This window comes from Crinia signifera, chromosome 11 (genome assembly GCF_055691185.1).
Source record: "Crinia signifera chromosome 11, ASM5569118v1, whole genome shotgun sequence".
Classification (NCBI taxonomy): Eukaryota; Metazoa; Chordata; class Amphibia; order Anura; family Myobatrachidae; genus Crinia; species Crinia signifera.
In genome coordinates this window covers 81,338,868-81,358,303 of record NC_139227.1, presented here as the reverse complement: position 1 = coordinate 81,358,303, position 19,436 = coordinate 81,338,868, and the positions used below count along the sequence as shown (strand labels likewise).

The window sequence follows — 19,436 nt, the reverse complement described above, 5'->3', positions numbered from 1 at the left end:
TTAGAAATGAAGCACAAGCCGCTCCGTGTGTAAGGGTTGGGATCATTTGGTCTACAGCATGATGGTCGACAGTCATTAGGTCGACACCATTAGGTCAGCATGGGAAAATGTCGACATGGGGAAAGGTCGACACGGTTCTAGGTCGAAAGATCATTAGTTCGACAGGTCGTTAGTTCAGCAGGCCATTAGTTCGACAATGTCTAAGTCGACAGTGAAAATGTCGACATGGGGGTTTTCACTGGTTTTATACCTGAATGTCAACACAGTCGACATGGACACAGTTTAAAGTGCACCGCATCCCCTTGCATCGCTCGCTGTGCTTGCGATGCGTCAGGCACGGTGCCTTGCTACACTTGGCACACTCTTTTATTCTCCCACCACGCCCTAGTGGATGGTAGGGCATGAAATACCGCCTGTCAGCACATGTCGGCTCAAAAGACAGTGAAAAACCCTATGTCGACCTTTTGATTGTCAACCTAGACACTGTCGAACTAACTTCCTTTCCAGCTATAACCATGTCAACCGTTTCCCATGTCGACCATCATGCTGTAGACCAAATGACCGCATCCCGTGTGTAAACTCCATATCGATGGTGATGTGAAAGGGCCTTCTGAAAATACCAGGTCCAGAAACCTGGTATTTTGACCCAGGTTAAAACAAGGGACCTGGGTTGCTATGCAGTATAAATGCGTAACCCGGGTCCCATTCACACTATAGGGAGGAGGTAGCATCATCTCCAAGCAATACCTCCTCCCCCAGCACCTGATGACGCGCCACCGCTTCACCCCACAATGACATCAGCAACCACATCCCAGGTGCACCTTGCGTTGTGAAAGGGGCATTAGGGTTAGTTTTGCTTGGAGCCAATTAACCTACCAGTATATTGTTGGATTGTGGGAGAAAACCAGAGTACCCGGAGGAAACCCACGCATGTACGGGGAGAATACTCTGCACAGTTAGAGCCATGGTGGGAATTGAACCCATGACCTCTGCTGTGAGGCAGTAATGCTAACCATTACACTGTGCGTTCTGCTTTTAATATCCTTTATATTTGTATACTACTGTGTAAATGAATACAAAATAAAGACTAATGTCCCCTCACCTTCACTCACAAACATAAGTAAAATATAAACTAGGGCCAACACATAAGAATAATACATGCAGGTAATGTATTGTATCAACATTTATTAATTGCTTCCGTGGTATGCCCGGAAATTTTCCGGGCTCAGCTGCTCTGCCGCAGCGGCCTGTTTTTCCGGGCTCACCACAATACAGTATGTAGGTGTGCGCCAGTGCTGGAAGCACCAGCAATGGTGCGCACCTACATACTGTAGAACCCCCCCACCCACCTGTCCCATCCCCTGGGCACTCCCCGCTGCCAATCATCACTTGGCGCCACTGCCTTCAGTCATGATTACTCCCCTCTACCGCTGCTGATCACCGCTCCCCCAGAGCCACTCTGGAACACTCGGCTGTTTGTGTGTTCGGGAGCATGAACACAGGAGTGTCCGAACACCCGAGTGCACTCCCTGCCACTGACAGGCACTCTCCTCCTCCCCCCAAAGCAACCACAAACTTTCCAGAGTAGCCACTTGGGGCCATAGTTACCTACCCTCCTGCATTCCGCAGGAGACTCCCTGAAATAGCAGCAATCTCCCTCTCTCCCTCATTAGTCTAGAAATCTCCCTCATGTCACCTAGCCCACATTACACTGTTATGTTTTTTGGGAAAAAAGGAATGAGAGACAGATACATTTACATGGAATCATCAGCACCATTTCCCAGCACTTTACCAAGTATTATAGCTCTTACTTACTGCTTTGGGGTCATCTACATTTGGATATAAGTCATTTTAAAAGATTCCTCTCAGATGTAGCAGTACGCACCCACGCTTCTAGGCAGGGGCGGATTTAGGGATGAGGGCGCCCCTAGTCACAACAATAATGTTTACTAAGTAGGACAGTTTATAGGGGCAGTATCTGCATGTCCTATCCATTTACACTCTATTTAAGATGGAATACGGTACAGTACAGTGGATATTTTGCAGTTATTGGTACATTTTGGGCTGACAGTACTATCACAGGCATCCAAGTGCCGCCCCCAAACATGTGCCGCCCCTAGGCCGGTGCCTCACGTGCCTAATGGGAAATTCGGCTCTGCTTCTAGGTGCCACGTTCACAATCTTTTTTCTCCATATATGGATCTAGACACGCCCTTTGGGTGGAGCATGACACACTCCCTCAATGGGGCACTGTGCAAAACTCTACTACCAAACATAATCTCCCTGAAACTAGTTTTCAAAAGTAGGCAAGTATGCTTGGGGCCGCTGCTGCTGCTGCTTCTTCTGGCTGAGGTACCACTACCTGCATAAGGTAGTGGCTGCAGCTTGAGTGGTGGGTTTTCCTGAGGCAGGGTAAACCTGCCCTGGTAGGTTTGTCCTGCCCCAGGAAAACCCACCACTCAAGGGGTTAAAGGACCGGAGGCTGGCATAGGGGGCAGGTGTTCGGCCGAGTGGCGGGCGGCGTTTACCAGTTCGCTAGGCTGCAATTACGTGCAGCTTAGTAAACAGGTCTGAATCAGGCCCACAGTCTTATAACTTAGATTTATAATGCAGAAACAAGTAAGTTCCAAGAAGCTGTCTCCTCTGTATAACCAGAATTGTGCCCATGATATAGGTGTACCACCTGATGGTCGTAGACCTGGTGTCACTACATGCACCCATGGACGGGGCCTGACAATATGTGCTGCACCTACTGTAGATTACCCTTTATTTAAAAGTAGGCGAGAGAGCTTTCTAATCAGTTCCAGATTGCTGCAGCTTCTGGTGTATGAGCACGCAGCACTGTACGCAGGGCCTGATGAACCCCTTGAGTGCCAAGTGAATTTGTCAAATTTGGTGTGATGTTTGGCAAGCAAATATTTTTATTCATCATAACGACCTGTAATGTTACTTTTTATAGGAAATATAATCTTTTTACATAACATTTTTTATTTGAATTTATATAACAAACGTGAGCAACGCTGGCATTTTTGGCAGATATTTTGGCATCTCTCACAGAGATGTTGGCACTCATTGGCCTGGACCTGAACATGTTAAAGGGCCTCAGGAGGTGAGACCAATGCTATCTAGGCATGTAGAACCCATACACTATGGCCCTATTCTATTTCACTGGCACAGGCAAATTCCTTCTCAAATGGGAAAAACCATGCTGCACTGCAGGTGGGGCAGATGTAACATGTGCAGAGAGATTTAGATTTGGGTGGGTTTTTTTTTTTTTATTGTGTCATTTTTTATTAATTATATTTTCAAATAACGAAAAAGACAAAAAAAAAACAGAACAACAAGAACTTGAGGAAAAACAAAAATACAGATAAACACAGAATAAGGGCTTAAACAGTGGCAGGTGTCTCTACAATATACCTACAGGGGATACTGTCATTTGATCTACAGCATGTTGGTCAACATGCATTGGGTCGACACCATTAGATTGACATGGGGATAGGTCGACATGGTTCTAGGTCGACATGGGTTTATATTGACATGTCATTCAGTCAACACAAGCATTAGGTCGACAGTGTCTAGGTTGACAGTCAAAAGGTCAACATCAGGTTTTCTCCTGTTTTTTTTGTGCTGACATGTGCTGACATGTGCTGACAGGCGGTATTTCATGCCCTACCATACACTAGGGAGTGCTGGGAGAATAAAATCATGTGACGAGCGCAGCGAGGCACCGTGCCCGAAGCAATGCGAGGGGCTGCGGTGCACATCAAACTGTGTCCATGTCGACTGTGTCGACATTCGGGTAAAAAAAACAGTGAAAAACCCCACGTCGACCTTTTGTCTGCACTGTCTATCCTGCTAAGATTGCAGAATTTTGCCTTTTAGCATAGGCTCAATGCTGCTCGGCACGGAGCACTCAGCGCACATCGGGTGTGCCTCACGGGTGTGCAGCGCTGTGTGCTGAGTGACCCGCGCTTAAGCACGTCACTCATTGTGCTCTGTAGATGTAACTGAGATCCATCCTCTATCTCCATCCCACTGACCGGGGACAGATACTTTGTGTTTGAAGCATAGGCGTGCGCAGCACATTTTATTAGGGGGTGCACTGTCAAAGCGGTGTGCCTAGCACCACCTATTGGGCATGTCTAACACCGCCATTGGGTCTGTCTAACACCGCCAATCAGGCGTGCACTCACTACAATATAAAACGTCTCTTAGCCACACCATTATATCCGGCCTATTTCAGTTTTAATCTTCAGTTTTAATCTTCTAATTACTCTGTGTAACTGTATGTGCAAATAAAGTCAAAATCATATCTGGATGACACAGATATGTAATGATATGACAATGGTGTAATACAATTAATAATGCAAAACACACATAATTGATTGATGGGCGCTTATTTTAATGGAATACAGGTCTAAAAAGCAAAAGTCTTTGGTAAAAGGTATTGCTGGTATTACTAGCAGCAATAAGTGTGGGGTGGGGGCACAGCATTAGGGGGTGCCTGTGAACCCTTAACACTCAATGTGCGCACGCCTATGGTTTGAAGTAATATTTTCCATTTGTTTTTCCATGTGATATCAGAGGGATATTTATATAATGCTGTCCTGTATCTCCCCCTACAGGAAGAAGCTGACGCTGATTAAGGAGATGCTAGCTGGCTGTGGGGCTGGAACATGTCAAGTAATTGTCACCACCCCTATGGAGATGCTGAAAATCCAGCTGCAAGATGCTGGAAGGCTGGGTAATACAGGATAAAGAGGGTGATACATTCCACTTTACTGGATGGTGTGACCCACAATCAGAGTTACAGTATAGGATATCATTTTAATATCTTCTAAAAACTGGTCTGGATACAGGCCACATATTCTTGTGTTGGCCATGTCCCCCATTCTTAAGTCACTGAAAAATCGTACAACCCAATGTGTCCCACAATGTGAGTGTACATATTGCTTAATTCAGACCTGATCGCAGGACAAGTTTGTTCCCAAAATGGGCAAAGCCAAGTGCACTGCAGGTGGGGCAGATGTAACATGTGCAGAGAGAGTTAGGTGTGGATAAGGTATTTTGCTTCTATGCAGGGTAAATACTGGCTGCTTTATTTTTACTAGTATTTAGTGTAAAGTTGCAGATGCAAATGTGGAAAAAGATGAACATGTGCATTGTCCTTTCAGCGTACCTGCCTACCTCTCCCGGAAGTTGCGGGATTCTCAGATAAAATAACATCACTCATGATCATTTGAGGAATATCATACCCTCCAACATGACCCATTCCATTCGGTACACAATGCTCTGTTCCTGGACGTCCCTGGTAATGTATGATTACCAGCACCTGTGTTGAAACACCCTTCTCTTCTATTAACTAGTTCCACACAGGTGCTGGCAATCAGTGGCGTAGCTACGTTTTGGGCGCCCCCCCCCCCCCCCCCCGCCGAGCACCCCTGCCCCGCCGCCCCTGCAAACCCCCCCTCAATCCCCCACAGCCTTACCTATCGCGCTGGTCCCGGCAGCTCCGTTCTTCTGCTGAGGACCACCAGAAAATGTCCGTCCCCATACAGCAGACAGTTTCAGAGAACTGTGTGCTATATGGAGGCGGCCATTTTGTGGTGGTCCTTAGCAGAAGAACGGAGCCGCCGGGACCAGCGCGATAGGTAAGTCTGCGGGGGATTGAGGGGGGGTTTAACTATAGCACCGCAGCCCCCGGCGCCCCCACATGCACAGTGCCCCCCCGCGGTGGCGGGGGCTGCGGTGCTATAGTTACGCCCCTGCTGGCAATCATACATTACCAGGGACGTCCAGGAACAGAGCATTGCGTACCGAATGGAATGGGTCATGTTGGAGGGTATGGAATATTATTATTACGTTTCTTAACACAAGAATAGTTGCTATCTGTTCCATAGTAGTCCACCAGATTGTGGGCTGGGGATGTCATTGGATAGGGAAGTTTATAAAGGTTGTATATCTGTATTCTAATATTAACTCTTTTCTATACGATCTGAAAGTCATATGTACTAATATGATGATAAATGCAACCTAATAGATGGTCAAATATACAACAGTTTTCAGCATTCACTCTCTCGATGATGACTTGTATTTTGTTAGCTGCCCAGAGAAAGCTGATGGCCAGCCAGGCAGGACTGAATGGCGCTATAGCTGAGCCCAACCCAACGCGGCCCACAGCCATGGCAATTTCACGGGAACTGCTGAGGACCAAAGGCATTGCCGGACTGTACAAAGGCCTGGGAGCCACTGTGCTAAGGTGACCACAACCTGCATCTAGTTTTACTGTATAAATATATACTTTGTGTATTCAGCTAGATAAACCAGGCGCCATGCTGGCATTGTTTGTGTCCTCTGGACTGTAAACACAATGTGCTTTATAAAGCAAGGAGGATCGGCCTCAAACTTAATACTCTTAGTGATGGACATAGACAAAATAGCAACACTCTATATATGGACTACAGACAACAGTGTGCAGCTGCCTGCCAATATAGACAGCATTACACTCCTTATAATAACCGCTGCTGTCATTGTGTGCAGCATAATGCAGCCAGGCTGCCTGTTCTCTCTCACTCCTTCCCCTGTGCCAGCGTGCTTGGCACGTGCTGGCTTTAGGATCCACAATTACTTACAGTGATTAATACAAGTCTCAGATTCCCACCCCCTTTCTCATCTGTACATGCAGTCACATTTTGCCTATGTCATTTTAAACTAGGGCCCTTATTCTGGTTCACTTGCAAAGGCAAATTTGTTCTCAAATTGACAAAACCATGTGCACTGCAGGTGGGGCAGATGTAACTTGTGCAGAGAGAATTACATTTGCATGAGTTATTTTGAGTATGTGAAAAGTTTTATTGGACGATTTTTGCAAATTTATTAAAAATAAAAAAAAACTAAGAAATCACATACACATAAATATTCACAGAACTCAAAACTTTGTTGATGCACCAATTACAGCCTCAAGTCTTTTTGAATATGATGCAACAAGCCTGGCACACCTATCTTTGGGGAGTTTCACCCATTCCTCTTTGCAGCACTTCTCAAGCTCCATCAGATTGGATGGGAAGCGTCGGTGCACAGCCATTTTCTGCTCCAAACTAGTCTCCCAGTTCCTGAGACTAGTTTGCTGCCACCACCATGCTTCACTGTAGGGATGGTATTGGCCAGGTGATGTGTGGTGTCTGAGTTCCTCCAAGCATGATGCCTGGCCTTCACCGCAAGGATGATCAGTGGAAACAGGATGCACCTGAGCTCAATTTGAACTTCATGGCAAAGGCTGTGGATAATTATGTACATGTGATTTCTTCTTATTTTTTTTTCTCCAAATTTGCAAAAATCTCCCCAATTTTTCACGTTGTCATTATGGGGTATTGTGTGTAGAATTTTGAGGGAAAAAAATAATTTATTCAGTCTTGGAATAAGGCTGTAACATAAAGTGAAGCTCTGTGAGTACTTTACGGATGCACTGTATAAAGCAGGGATAGTCAACTCTCGAGAGCTACCAACAGTTAACGTTTTCCATGTCTCCTCACAGAATCACAAGTGAATCACAAGTGAAATAATTAGCTCCACCTGTGGATCTTTTAAAATGTGTCAGTCAGTGCACCTGTGTACCTGTGAGGTGAGCTGGAAAATGTGAACTGTTGGTGGCTCTCGAGGATTGGTGTTGGCTACCATGGTATAAAGCAGTGGTAGCCAACTCCAGTCCTCGAGAGCTACCAACAGCTCACATTTTCCAGACATCCTAGCTGGGGCACAGGTGCACTCATTACTGACTGACACATTTTAAAAGATCCACAGGTGGAGCTAATTACTTCACTTGTGATCCTGTGAGGAGATCTGGAAAAATTAACTGTTGGTAGCTCTCGAGGACTGGAGTTGGCTACCCCAGGTATAAAGCATACTTGCCTACCTGACCATCTCCATGAGGGAGAAAATGCTCTGCTCCTGGACTTCCCCTGGTAATGTATGATTGCCAGCACCTGTGGTGAAACACCTTTCTTATTAATTACCGAGCTCCCCACAGTTGATGGTAACAGGGCCGTAACTAAGGGGGGGGGCGCTAGTGTGAGGTCCCGGCAGCGTGGTCCCGGGGATGGGCAGCGGGGGTTCGGGGACTGGTGGGTTAACTCCAGCTCCTAGCGGGGTCCCGGGGACGGGCAGCGGGGGTCCGGGGACTGGTGGGTTAACTCCGGCTCCTAGCGCTGCCGGGCAGTGGGCGGGAAGCAGGTTTTGAAAAGACTTGCTGGACGCTGATTGGCTGAATTCAGCCAATCAGTGTCAGGCAAGTCTTTTCAAATTCATCAGCGCTTCCCGCCGCCAGGCAGATAGCGCTAGGAGACGGAGTGAGTGAAGGCTGCCTACCCCCGCTGGCTGCACACAGGTATGTTGGTAGCGGGGGTCCAGGGACTGGTGTAGCGGCAGCTTTCACATACACAGCCGCTCGCTATTTGCCTGGCGGCGGGAAGCGCTAATGATTTTGAAAAGACTTTCCGGACGCTGATTGGCTGAATTCAGCCAATCAGCGTCTAGTAAGTCTTTTCAAAATCTGCTTCCCGCCCACCGCCCGGCAGCGCTAGCAGCCGGAGTTAACCTTCTCCAGTCCCCAGACCCCCGCTGCCTGTCCCCAAGGCAGTAATTTGGAGGGTTTTAGGGTTTTTTTTTTGGGGGGGGGGGGGGGCGACCAAATGGCTGCCGCCTCAGGCGCCGAAACACCTAGTTTCGGCCCTGATGGTAATCATTCATTTCCAGGGAAGTCCAGGAACAGAGCATTTTCTCCCTCATGGAGAGGGTCAGGTAGGCAAGTATGCTTTATATCTGGGGTAGCCAACTCCAGTCCTCGAGAGCTACCAACAGCTAATTTTTCCAGGAGAGGGTCAGGTAGGCAAGTATGGTATATAAATAAATAAATAAATATATATATATATATATACAAGTAGAAAAAAGATGCGGCACTCAAAGACCCTTTGAGTGCCGCATCTTTTTTCTACTTGTATCCATTTTCCATTGGAGGCACCTGGGCAGCTATCTTTAAACAAGGAGTGCCGGCTCACACAAGCAACCTATATATATATATATATATATATATATATATATATATATCGTTAACAAAATATCACCCTGTGTGTACCCAGCTTTAGTCTCATGACTTTCTCTGTTTTCTCTCTTTTCGCTTCACCTGACTTTCCCAACATTGTGTTACAGGGATGTACCCTTTTCCATTATATATTTCCCCCTCTTTGCCAACTTGAACAAACTTGGCCAGAAGTCTCCGGATGAGAAGTCTCCGTTCTTCGTGTCATTCCTTGCGGGCTGTGCTGCGGGGAGCATTGCTGCTGTGGCTGTTAACCCCTGTGATGGTAAATTTTGCAAGGAGAATTGTGTGACAAATGTACTGCGTAGCGTATCCACAGGTGCATTTTATTTGACACCAAAATCAAATCTAAATAGAATATGAATATTTACATAGTAATAATGTACACTGCATGAGTATTTTTTTACCAATAGTCAAACATATGGTTTATTTGAATTAAATTAATATTTAAACTGAAAAAAAAAAAAAAAAAAAAAAAATATATATATATATATATATATATATATATATACAGTCATATTTGGAGAGAGTAAAGTAAACAATAAAAAAAAAAATTAGATCAGTTGCATAAATAAAAACAAGGTTTATGGGGACCACTGATAAGTCCAATGAAGCAATATGGTGTTCATATGAATAATACTCATCAGTTGAACAGGTGACATACATAACTTTACCATACTATCCCAAGACACTCCTAAAATACACAGGTTCTTTAGCTGCTTAGAGCCAGGTGAAATGAAGGTTAAAGTCAGCCAGGTGAAATGAAGGTTAAAGTCAGCCAGCCACAGAACCTGTATAATTCATGAGTGTCCCGGTTTAAAGGGATAGCATCAGCGCTGACTGCAGCCCTTGAACTACAGCGCCAACCATGTTGTGCAGGGCAGGTTGGCTTATCACATATAAACATACATGTTATCATGTATGTGCTGAATGGGTGCCTTAGGTATTGGCAAAATTGTACACTTAGGGTGCCATGTGGCACCAGGGAATCAGCATAAGCCATCACACACTCTTAAGGTGCCCATACACTAGTAAGATTTATCTTCAGATCTGGCTGGTTGGAACAAAAACATGGTTATGGATGAGTGACAGTTTGTCAGTTTTCCAGCATTTCCATGCAATTCGTCAACTGTAATTTGCTCTCATCCGTAACCATGTTTTTGTTCCAACCAGACAAATCTGCAGATAAATCTGCGTGTGTATGGCCACCTTTATACCCGCCCCGGACTGCTAAATCTAGCCAATGGGTTTAAAAGAGTGTGTAAATGGTGGCTTAAGCTGATTCCTAGGCACTGCATGAAGCCTGATGAGTACAGCACTGCCGATCCCCGGGGGATCCATCCAGCACATATGTATTACATACATGATAACATGTATGTTTTTATGTGCTTATTGATCCCCCTCCTGCACTACATGGTGGCTGCAGCTGCTGCTGGATAGTATGGTAAGCCTAGGAATAAATATTCTGGATAATGACCAGTATGCAGAGAGTATAGTACCAGCTGAAGGAGTGGTGGTCCGTGTAGTCATTACAAGAGACACTCCCAATATTCAGTGTAGCTGATGGTTGGTATGGGCGGAAGTCTGCTCTCAGTCATGACCCCGTTAAAGGTGGTAAATGGTCCAAGAGACTGCCCAAGTTTAGGGGGTGCCAATACTGACTACTTTTGCATGTAGGCCACAAACGCTAGATAGCATTATTTTTATTGCACTGCAATTTAGATTTCAGTTAGAACACACCCCACACAAATCAATTCTCTCTGCACATGTTACATCTGCCCCACCTACAGCGCAACATAGGTTTGCCCAGTTACTGTTTTTTTTTTTTTTTGCTTTACAAACTTTTTGTTCTGAAAAGCTACTGAATTGATTAAGGGACTTTTTTGTTCTGTTCGTCTATTTCTGTTTAGTAACGTAGGCCATACTTGGGAAGATAAGGCCTCTCAAAGCAAGTGCTTAGTAGACATGTCTATATCCAAGTTGCACTTCTTGGGAAGAAACCTCCCCTTGTGATAGGCGCTAGTTAAAAATATTTATTAATTTAATTTACTTTCCAATATCCTCATGTAATTCTACAACAGAATACAATCTATTTAGCAGCAGGCTAATTGGTGTGACTGTGAACTTACACCTATTTATCGTGCAACCACACCTATACTCCCAAGAATTTGTACAGAAAGACTGCGCTTATAAAAACCAGGTGCATGTATGTCTGAATTAATGCTCACCACTTGTTTGTAATGAATATTGTCCACTGCACTTTTATAGAGATTTCATACTCACAGACTCCACGTGAAATTGTAGATGCTGGGCCGTTGTTTGAATTAGCAGGGAGGCAGGAGAGCTTGTGTAGTATTACTCTCCGTTCTACACCCGCAAATAGCCGACGCCGTGACGCTGACCCAAAGCCGGCAGTTTTTGTCAGTCCAGACGCCGTGTCTCTCACACACGGCTGGGGTCTCTTCCGTCAGGCGTCAGGCTGGCCCGTGAAGCTGCAGAGTGGCGTCTCTCACCCGCCCTATTTAAGCCGTGATAGTGGGTATTGGTCTGTCTCCGGACCGTTTGGTGTGCAGATTTCAGAGTGATGGTAGGCGGTGACAGGTGGCTGATAAAGGTCCCTCCTAGGAAAAGAATCACCGGGCAACTTTTCTCTAACGCGTTTCGCTCGTATTGGAGCTTTTTCAAAGAGTGAGTATGAAATCTCTATAAAAGTGCAGTGGACAATATTCATTAAAACCACAAGCGGAGACCGGAGATCACTACATTGGCTGTTAACATTGTCCCCTCCTTGAGATAAGTCATCTTTTTTCTTATTCCTAGAGCTCAACAAGCCCAGAGAAAGCTTCTTTTGAGAAGCAACATTGTTTTATCATTTATAGGTGGCCACCGATTTTCAAATTTCTGTGTAGAGTTTGTATGTGTATATTTTAGTGATATGATAAAAAAAAAAAAAAATGTATATATTCTTATAAATAAATACATTTGTTTACAAACAAGTGGTGAGTATTAATTCAGACATACATGCACCTGGTTTTTATAAGCGCAGTCTTTCTATATCCAAGTTGGTCAAACACATGCAACAGTTGGCCAGGTTTGATGGATCACAGATACCATGGTCAGATGGGGGACCACACACATAGGGCGGTATTCAATGTGAATACCCTGCGAGGTGCAGCGAATCCTTTTTAGGATTCGCTGCACATTCGCCACGTTCCGGAGCCAGCGGGCTCCGGTATTCAACGTGTCAGGGGCTCGCTGCCCCTGACAGACGAATATGAGCTCCTGCGGCGATTGCCGCAGGGAGCCTCAGGACGGTGCCAGGCAGAGAGATGGTAGTCTCTCTGCCTAGCCCAGACCTTTGTGGGGGGTTAGGTGTGCTCCCCGGGTGCCAGGCAGCACAGGCTGCCCCCCTTCCCGGGGCTGCCAGCAGGCAAGCGTATATTCACTACACAGGATCGTAATGATCGTGCAGTGAATATATGAATATGTAATGAGCGGCTCCGCTCTGGCGCCACCTGCTGGCTGCTGTGTAAAAAAAAATAAAAAAAAAAAATATTATTTTTAAAATTAAATATATATTCATGTGCTTACAGCACATGAATAAAAATAGCATGCCCCTCCTCAGAAGAAAATTCCTGATTTTTTGACACCAAATGTAAAAAACAGAACACTTTATTTTAAAAGTTCACATTCCACTTCACCATAAAAAGATAGCGATTGCTGCTTGGTGAATCATGGTGACCAAAACCTTCAAATGTATTCGCCAACTGGTCATTGAATAGGGTGATTCACCCTTTTAGTCAGAAATTCGCCAAACAGCACAAATTCACCATAAAAACCTGGCGAATCAGGCTCATTGAATACCGCCCATAGAGTGCAGGGCATTGTGGGATGCACCGTTGCCAAATGGCCCTTGTCTCTGGCAAGAACAGTGCAGAAATCTTTCATTCCCAACCACCAGTACAACATTCCCAATCAGGAATTTATCTAGATGTTGAATGGGATCAGCCAGGAGCGGTTTTCTACCACATTGTAATTTATAGACCTAAAAACGAAGAACTGGCAACAAGTACAGTATTGGAACTTAGGTCTTTGTGTCATGTTGCTGAGAACCTCATTGGCCTCGGAAATATCTGATACCAGAGAACACTAGCTTGCAGTTAGCTAGTGTACATAGGGCATACAGAGGGCCTGATTCAGCCGATTCGGTTGCTGTAGCTCAATGGGTTCTTTACTGCACTCATGAGGCACTTGTTCCATGATGGTGCTTCAGATGCAGTGTGGGAGAAGCTGCAGCTTGATTGGCAGGCTATAAAAAATTTTTTTTTTGGGGGGGGGGGGGTTGAGGGGGTCATGTAGGAGCACATTTCAGAAAACAAATCTGTATTGTTATGTTCTCAGGTGTTGAGAAAAGGGACTGCAAAGAAGATGACAATAAAGCTAAAATAAAGATATTATTTAAAAAGAGGTTGAATTTAATGTAAGATTCATCTAAATAGAGCAAATGACATACCAACTGATTATTATTATTATTATTATTATTATTATTATTATTATAATTATTATTATTGTTTTTTTCTGTTTTCCAGTGATCAAAACAAGATTGCAGTCTTTACAGAGAGGTATAAATGAGGATACATACTCAGGAATCATAGACTGTGTCAGGTAAAAAAAAAAGTCAGGGCACTATTATTAAATATAGGGGGTATGCAATCCCCCGCCGCTATTTTCGACAGCATTGAAGAGGCATCTCGGCAGAACGAGCCTGACTTTAAAAGCTGTCGGGCCCGTTCTGCTGAGAACAGCCATGGATTGTCAAGCTCACGGCCGGATCTCGACATTCCATGGCCATTTCTCATGGCCACGACCCCTTTTCACCGATCGGCAGGCATCCCGCAATCCCCAAATTGAATCCCCCAATTTGCTGTAGAGCAAAACGCAAACGGACCAGGACCGACAGCCGTGATTTGGGATTGCATACCCCCTTAATAGGATCAGTCCACTTTATAAAATGTGGTTTTAAAAATGATTTCCTTACGTTTGGGTCTCTTGACTGGAATGTTTTGTATGGGTTACAGGGAGATCCATGATGATATAGGGCCTCCACAAAGAAGAGACTAATGTCTATGGGGTCGATCCTATTAACCCCTGAAGGGTGCGGATGATTCGCCAAATGCAAATCATCACAACATCGGGCACACTTTACTACGGGCCGAGTTTGCTGAAAAGTGCTCTCTCCTCCATACGGGTGCGAGCAAATTTCAGCCAGTTCGGCCCTGCAAAGGGTGCGAGTTAGGGTTCATTTGGGTGCCGTTTTCAGCGTGAAAACGGCACCCGAACAGCAACTCGCACCCTTTGGGGTTAATAGGATTGACCCCTTTGCATTCCACAGGACAAAAAACATCCAAGTCAGAGGCAAGAGGAGGACAAGAGGAGATAGAAAATGGGGTGAGAGAGAAACAGAGCAAGAAGGGGAGAGGCAGAGAAAGGGTGATGGAAAGATAACACCTGGGGGTAGAAAAGAGGAGAGACAGTCTAAGAGGGGCGAAGAGAGAGATAAATGAGGAAGAGGTGGTAAGAGATCAGACAGGATGACGGGAGGCACAGCAACGCCAAGCACAACAGTTTGCAAACCATCGAGTGAAGGGACTGTAATACTTTTATGGGTACTTGTTTCCTAGCACGGCCACAATCGTAAGTAATCGTGTCCCTTAATTAAGGGACACGATTACCCCGATGGACCCGATTTCTTTTGAAATCAGGTCCATTTTGCCGGCTAGGAAACAAAAATCGGGGGCATCGCGTCGGTCGGGACCATTAACATTGGTCCCGACGCGACCGACGCGATGCCCCCGATATTTGCATTGACTTCAATGTTAAAAAATTTTTTAACATTGAAATCTTGTCGGGAACGGTAAAATATCGGGGGCATCGCGTCGGTCGGGACCATTAACATTGGTCCCGACGCGATGCGACGCGATGCACCCGATTTTTACATAGGATTCAATGTTAAAAAATTTTTTAACATTGAAATGGTGTAAAAATGTAAAAAAATGTGAAATGGGTCAATATGACCCATTTCACATTATAAATGTCCCCGTCGTCGCCCCACGATAGACGGCAACCCGAAGCGTGGCGAGCGCAGCGAGCCCGCGAGGGGCGGCGGTACACGTCCTCCGACCTTTTCATGCCCTACTATCCACTAGGGCGTGGAGTGAGAATAGAATAGTGTGGCGAGCGCAGCGAGCCACCGAGCCCGAAGCGTGGCGAGCGCAGCGAGCCCCGCGAGGGGACGCGGATACCTTCACAGGTAAACGCGTCCCTTCGCGGGCTTCACAGGTGTCCGTGGCGACGCGGACACCTGTGAAGCCCGCGAAGGGACGCGATTACCTGTGAAGGTATCCGCGTCCCCTCGCGGGGCTCGCTGCGCTCGCCACGCTTCGGGCTCGGTGGCTCGCTGCGCTCGCCACACTATTCTATTCTCACTCCACGCCCTAGTGGATAGTAGGGCATGAAAAGGTCGGAGGACGCGTACCGCCGCCCCTCGCGGGCTCGCTGCGCTCGCCACGCTTCGGGTTGCCGTCTATCGTGGGGCGCTGTGTACGCGCTTCAATTTGGGGGGGTTTGGAATTTTTTTCATTCAATCCAATGTAAAATTGGGTCCCAGGGACCCAATTTACATTGGATTTAATGAAAAAATCGGGTCAAAAATCGGTCGGTCGCGTCGATCGCATCGCATGCGACCAAATCGCATGCGATGCGATCGACCCGATTTTTTTCAGCACGACCACCCCGATCTTAATCGGTGTGGCCGTGCTAGGAAACAAGTACCCTTTTATGAATATATTTCATACTTTTCATTTTGAATATTTACTGTCCTTTTATTACAGGAAGGTCTTGAAGAGTGAGGGCCCCACTGCTTTTTTAAAGGGTGCATACTGCCGAGCCCTGGTCATCGCTCCACTCTTTGGCATTGCACAAGTTGTTTATTTCATAGGAATTGGTGAATACCTCCTGGGCTCTTTACCCTTCAAACGCAATTAATGACAACCCCCAAATTTTACCGTTTTCTAGCAACATCCTAACTTTGGCGCTTCTTGCCACACTTACCCGTGTGTGGACACTTCCTGCCCCTGCCTCATTATTGGTTGGGGTATTACAAGCTGGAAGAACTTCTTGCACCAGTGCTGTGTTATGGTCCCAAGTGTTCTGGTCATCCGCAGAACCCTTCAGTAAGTTCAGTAGCTTTCCATACTTGCAGGCCGGAAACAATCATTGACTAGATGGGCTAGGAAGCTACGGTAGAAAAGAGTCTGCTTGGGGCAACTTAAACTCTAATCTTGCTATAGCAGGTTATAAGAGCCTTGTTTCTGAAATTACAATCATATCGTTGATGTTTACCCTGCTTCATGGACCTACAAAACATTATCGTTTGATGGCCATGTCCACATTTTAAAATGTTTATTTATTTGAGGTTTTAGATGTGTGTAGACTTTTCTGCATATTTTTGCAGATTTCAAGTAATTGGGGACTGAATACGGTTTTATATATGCTAGTCTCACTTTAATCACCAGATTACCCCAAAGGAAAGATACCGGCCCATATTCCATATACTTATTCCATATACTTGCTGTCAAAACTCTTTAAAAGAGACTTTGAGGACTCAAACCAAAGTGAGATAATTACATTATGTCTGATTTATTTATTTGACCTTTTCAAAAATACACGAAATTTATCGGGTTTCATAGCAAAATCCAAAATGAATGATTCTCCGATACACTTCCTTTTATGCCATTCCCATAAGAACTTGAACTTGTGTGATCGAAAAACCCAATATGCTGTTTTATGTAAGTGATCAGCTTACACCGCGATATCTGAAGTTGCATATACTTGTTGCAGTGGAACACTTTACTAGTGCTTTCTACTAGTACTTTTCTATGTGCATTATAGCTGTTTCTTTATACCTGTGTACAGTATATCGTAGGCAGTGTATATCATCTCAACCTTCTATACTTATTTTTGTTTTACGTCTCTCGAATACTTGCCTGCATTTCCATCTGGGATACTGGACAGCAGGGCTTAAAAATGGTCCTGGGGAGGTGGTGGAACTCATTTGCCTCCGCCACCTCATTTCTCCTCCCACCTCCCCACATTAGGGAGAGCCAGGGCCAGTGGTAGAGTTGTTGGCATCCCCCTGCAAACTATAATGCTTTTCTGCTAGAATGACTGTGCAGGGACAAGGTGGAGGTTGAACTAGTTCTGCTTCGGGTATGGGTCATTGGGTCAATCAATATTAGGTTGACATACATTGGGTCAACCACTGAAGGGCGACGGCTTAGGTTGACATGCCTAAGATCAACATGGAACAATCATTAGGTGGATAATAGGTTGACAGTCAAAAGGTCGACATGGGGTTTTCATTATTATTTTTTGTCACGAATGTTGACTAGGCCAACATGGACACCGTATTGGTGCACCGCGTCCCCTCGAATGGCTCGCTGTGCTCGCCATGCTCTGGGCACTCGCTACTCTCTGCACACTAGTCTATTCGCCCTCCCTAGTGGATGGTAGGGTATGAGATACCACCTGTCAGCACGTCAGTTTAAACGAAAGTGAAAAACCCATCCCAACCTTTTGACTGTCGACCTAGCTTTTGTCGACCTAATGCTTTTGTCGACATTCCATACATGTCAACCTTTATCAGGTGTCGACCTTATATGTGTCGGCCCAACGACCGTATACCTTCTGCCTCATCATTACAGGTGGTGGAACTCTATTCCACCCTGTTCCCCCCCCCGCACACACTTTAACCCCTGCTGGACAGTAATGGATGTGCGATTTACCAGTGTATCAGATAGAATGGGCACTAAATAACTTCAGCAGTACATTTATTATTTCAGAATTTGTAATGCGGAATTATATTTGTTGCCCCCCCCCCCCCCAAAAAAAAATTAGAATGTAAACGTTATAAAGTATGCTTAAATCAGGATATTATTTTTAGTATCATTCCTTTGTCCTTCCCCTGAAAACATTTGTAGGATATTGTTATATGTGTGTTTATGTGCTGAATATGATCTTTTGTTTAAGATCTATGGCTCACAGGCATGCGGCCCTACTCAAACCATCAGCAACTTTGCCTTATAGATAAATTGTTTTATATCAGAAACACGCTGTAGACAACAATGCACAGGTGATAATTACAAAGCCATTGAACTGAATGACTCCTTACAGCCTTATTCTAGTGATTTTTTGAATTGCTATCAGAATATTATCACTATGCACTTTCAGAATTATTCGGTGCAGGAAGAATAACACTCGTTAGAACCGGAATTACTTAAACTGATGGCCTAAATTGTACTTTAAGGTGTATATATGCCTCAATGTTTGAATAAAGGTGGGGTTCTTAAAAGAGTTGACCCACAACTCTGTTATAATGCTACTTTGTAGCTTCTGTATATATTACTCGATATCAGATTTCAACTAATGATGTGGTCTCTGCCTTTCCATTGTACAAAATACAGTTCCAAAAACATTTATGTCCAGGTGGCCTTGTTTTTGTGGAAGCTCTAATATGCTCATAAAAATCATCCTTAGGGTCCATCTGGATGTGAGGATAGACATTGGGGCTGATTCACACCTGGTCGCTGCTTAGCGAATTTACAAAGCGGCCGATTATCGATGAACTGCACATGCTTTTTGGCCGCATTGCGGGTGTGCGGCGCCTACTAGCAAAGGAATACACAGGCGTGCCCAAGCATTTTAGGGAAGGATGTGTGATGTCAGCTCCAGGCCGGATATGCTGAAATCGGTCCCACAGAGCTTTATTTCCGAAGCATAAGCTGCAGCTTCCCAGCAGGTTGGAGGTGAACATTTAAAACAGCGATAAGGCGATCACAGTCAGGGGGGACATTCTGGTTGATACACAGTGCTGCGTGTCATTTTTCGCCCGCCCGTTGCTCTCGCCATCACCACCTTTCTCAGGCCGAATTTGGCCGCACGGCTGCGAATGGCAGTTCTACATAAACATTAATTTGCAGCCTGTGGGGAAACACCCACATCATTCGATGGTCGCCGAGCATCAAATGATGTGGAGGGTACACGCACAATTAAGACACTCTAAGGTTTTGCGTGTATGAAAATGGTGGGCAGCTGATATCCGTTGATGTCAGCTGCCTGCCCCCGGCACCCATGTCACAGGGTGAATTCCATGGGAACGCCCAGCATTTTCCTGGGAATGCCCATGGGTGGGCCTATCCGCCGCTGTCCCACGACCCCCCTGGGTACACTGGGTGCAAGCGCCCGATGAACACTCTGTTTGCCATGACTGCTGGCACCAGGC

At 45.4% G+C, this 19,436-nt stretch overlaps 1 protein-coding gene across 1 annotated transcript in view; it reads left to right on the top strand.

The window, feature by feature from the left end:
- The window catches only part of SLC25A22 (solute carrier family 25 member 22), a 62,097-nt gene extending 44,074 nt beyond the window's left edge, over positions 1–18,023 (top strand). The window contains exons 6-10 of the mRNA XM_083165402.1: positions 4,629–4,747; positions 6,106–6,262; positions 9,208–9,362; positions 13,687–13,762; positions 15,988–18,023. Of these exons, the coding sequence (XP_083021528.1) occupies positions 4,629–4,747; positions 6,106–6,262; positions 9,208–9,362; positions 13,687–13,762; positions 15,988–16,141 (661 nt within the window). The 3' untranslated portion in view covers positions 16,142–18,023. The remainder of the gene's footprint in view (positions 1–4,628; positions 4,748–6,105; positions 6,263–9,207; positions 9,363–13,686; positions 13,763–15,987) is intronic.
- Positions 18,024–19,436: the final 1,413 nt, after the last annotated feature.